General features: G+C 47.4%; 1 protein-coding gene across 1 annotated transcript; it reads left to right on the forward strand.

Annotated features, from left to right (window-relative positions):
- Positions 1–1,068: 1,068 nt before the first annotated feature.
- On the forward strand, positions 1,069–2,739 carry H257_19477 (hypothetical protein; the record flags this gene model as incomplete). Its single annotated transcript, XM_009848620.1, has 1 exon — positions 1,069–2,739. A coding segment is annotated over one exon (1,662 nt), but the record flags the coding sequence as incomplete, so codon positions are not given.
- Between the last annotated feature and the right edge of the window lie 745 nt (positions 2,740–3,484).

Here is a 3,484-nt window from a genome sequence, read left to right on the forward strand (position 1 = left end):
TAAGCCACCAACACTCATAGCGTAGAACCCACTTATCCATTAGGGTATTCATGTTTAAGGTATTATATTCCACAGGGATACTGGCCATACTAAGACGTATACAACAAGCATACTTAGGGCAAAATCAGATAACACCATCAAAAATAAGATAACACCATCAAACAAAACACCAATTTTACCAATTTTCACCAAATGGCTGGTTTATTTCCGACTGGAGGTAGTATACGCTACACAGTAGTACCTCGAAGTATGTGTCAACAATTTCGTATTTTCTCAAACCTTATTGGCTAACAGTAAATAATGGTATACTATTAATAGTGGCGCGGACTGTACTGTACAGTACTTACTGTACATGCAACTAAATTCAAGTTTTCACGTGCGAGTCAACCAGGGTTTCACGTGCGAGTCAACCAGGAACTGAAATTTCCACTTCCACGGAAATATACCGCATGTACACATGTGCGCGACAGTTATATACTCTACGGGTACACTAGTATTATTCGCTTGAACATCTTTATGTTGATATTTGTATTAAGTAGTCTATTTTGCAATACAGTACGATACTGTACCTACATACATCCTACAGACTTGTGCATGCGATGACCTTTGTTAATGATATTTCCGGTTGGTTGCGTTGATGAAGGACTTGCCCGAGAGGACTTCGCTTCAATGGTTGACATTTTTGGCCAACTTCATTTTCCTTTTCGCTCTACGATGGTCAAAGTCCTCATCGCCCTCAACGTGTTGGCCACTGCCGCTACGGCTGGCTCCGTCACGGAACTCCCCGAGTCTGTGACCAAGCTTATCGACTACTCCATCAACCCGTGCGACGACTTTTACCAATATGCGTGTGGCACGTGGCACAAGCATGCTGTGATACCCCCGGGCGAAGTACGAGTCGATACGACGTTCGATAAGATAACCAACCAAAACCAAGCCATATTGACGAAGATTTACTCTGACAACAAGACCAAGGTTGGTGAGTTTTACAACTCATGTTTGGACACGGCTACACTATCGTCGCTCGGTGTGACTCCGCTTGAGGACTCGTTCAAAACCATTCGGTCGGCCAACACTACGTTGGACCTTCTCATCGTGGTTGGTGAATTGGTCAAGAACGGCATCCCAGGCTTCGTGGACATCAAGTCCAGAGCTGACGACAACGACTCGACCAAGAACGTCCTCTTCGGTTTACGAACCCCCCTGCCGCTGGATCGCTCATACTATACAAACCCTTCCAAGTGGGAGACTGTCGAAGCCGACTACAAAGTGTACATTGCGTCGGTGTTGCAGCTAGCTGGCTACACTGCTGAGAAAGCGGCGGCTGCCGCGCCGGTGATCATCCGTTTCGAGAAAACTCTGGCCGGTGTGGACCTCCACAAACTCAAGAAGATCGAGGCCGTTGCGTCTCCGTATACTGCGTTTACGTACTCGCAACTGGACCAGAAGTACCCGCTACTCATCGGCTCATGGCTTAAGGCAAACGGCTTCGACATCTACGACCAATCTGGTGGGTCGAACGACTGGGTGGGGTTTAAGGACTTGACGTACTTTGACAAGACCGAACTGTTGTTGAAGAACACGACGCTGGACGACCTCCGCACCATCGTGGAGTACAAGCTCATCCATGCCTCGTCGAAACACTTGACCCCTGAATTCCGCACGGCCAACTGGAACTTCATCGGCAAGAAGATCAAAGGCGAAGAGGTGGAACCTTCTCGTGAAACGTTCTGCTTATCTGAGACGGACGAGACCTTGGGTGATCTCTTGGAACAGTACTTCATAGACGAGGTGTTGTCGGCTGATGCGGCCAAGACGGCCGAAGAACTGGTCAAGGTCTTGAAGTCGTCCTTCTCCACTGGCATTGCCACCGCCGACTGGTTGGACAACTCGACCCGCTCCAACGCGCAAACGAAGCTGTCCAAGCTTGGGCACTTGTTGGGTGGCCCGGAGAAGCTGCAGCTGTACCCCACGCTGACGTTTGACTCGAAGTCGTATTTGAACAACCGGTGGAAGGTGTCTCAAGTGAACTTCGACATCAACTTGAAGCTGAATGGCCAACCTGTGGACACGCCCGAGTTCGACTACGATGTCTATGTCGCCAACGCGCACTACGAAACCGCAAAGAATCATATGTTTTTCCCGGCCGGCGTTTGGCGAAAACCTTTCTTTGACGTTCAGTTTGACGCCGCCCAGAACTTCGGCGCCATCGGGATGCTCATCGGACACGAAATTACCCACGCGTTCGACGACCACGGCCGCAGACACGATGGTGACGGCAACAGGAAAAAATGGTGGTCGAATGCCTCTGACGCTGCGTTCGAAACAAAATCCGAGTGCCTTCAGAGCCAGTACAACAACTTTGTACTCAAGAGCGAAGTGAATGGCGCTGTGTTCCGCAACATCACCTCTCTGTTCTCTATCAATGAAATCATTGCAGACAACGGGGGTCTCAAGTCGAGTTTCCGTGCGTACCACGAGTACTTGAACGAGTTCCCGTCCCAGTACACGGAAGAAGCAGGCGACAAGTTGTTTTACTTGTCGTTCGCCCAAACCTGGTGCACCAAGAACACAGATGCCTACCTCAGCAGTACTTGGTATAAGCAGCACCCTCCCACTATATTTCGCGTGACAGGGGCGTTGCAAAACAACGCTGAGTTTGCCCGTGTGTTCCAGTGCCCCACCGACTCGTACTTGAACCCGTCGAATAAGTGCTTGTTGTGGGAATAGGGTTGATCGTAAGCTTAACTTGTTCATTCTTTTTTGTAAGGCATCCCCAATAGCGCGACGGTATAATCAGACTCTTGTATTTTACATTTGCGCTACCCCAGGAGACTGCGGGAAATGGTCATATTAGAACGAACTCGATGGAGCTGATGCCTATAATAGCTATGTTACACGATTGGACGAATTATCACTTTATCTGGGTGGATAGAAGCCTTCGCCGTCGCATCTTCGGTGGTGATTTGGTCGTCAACCTTGCTCCATGGAAGCGCACTTTTCTTCGAAACAAGAAACCGTTTCATTATTTTTATCATCGCGTGAATAGAATTTTTTAAAACAACACATCAAAACGATGTTAACGTTAACGTTATGTGATGTCATATTTGGAAGCAAAGATGACTAACAAAGTTGATCAACTTGGATGTTAAATTTGAGACAGCCACTTTCAAAGCCACACAACATAGCCTAATGTAAACTGACCAACCCGAGACTCAATTCGCGTGTTCACAAGCATTATCTCTACATAATGACGTATCATAGAGGACGCTACGAGCCATATTCATCGAGATATTTGCTTACAAAGTATGTTATATTTGCGATTATTTGCGGACACTTCACTCATGCTACAATGTTGCAATCGCCATATTTCTAGCTTTCAACGATAGCCTACAACTAAGTTTGCAATATCTGCATTCATTACACTGCTCGTAGACAAGCTGTCAGAGAGATATTCGATGTCAAAGTCATGTACAGTACTTTC

This window comes from Aphanomyces astaci, assembly GCF_000520075.1.
Source record: "Aphanomyces astaci strain APO3 unplaced genomic scaffold supercont1.659, whole genome shotgun sequence".
Classification (NCBI taxonomy): Eukaryota; Oomycota; class Saprolegniomycetes; order Saprolegniales; family Verrucalvaceae; genus Aphanomyces; species Aphanomyces astaci.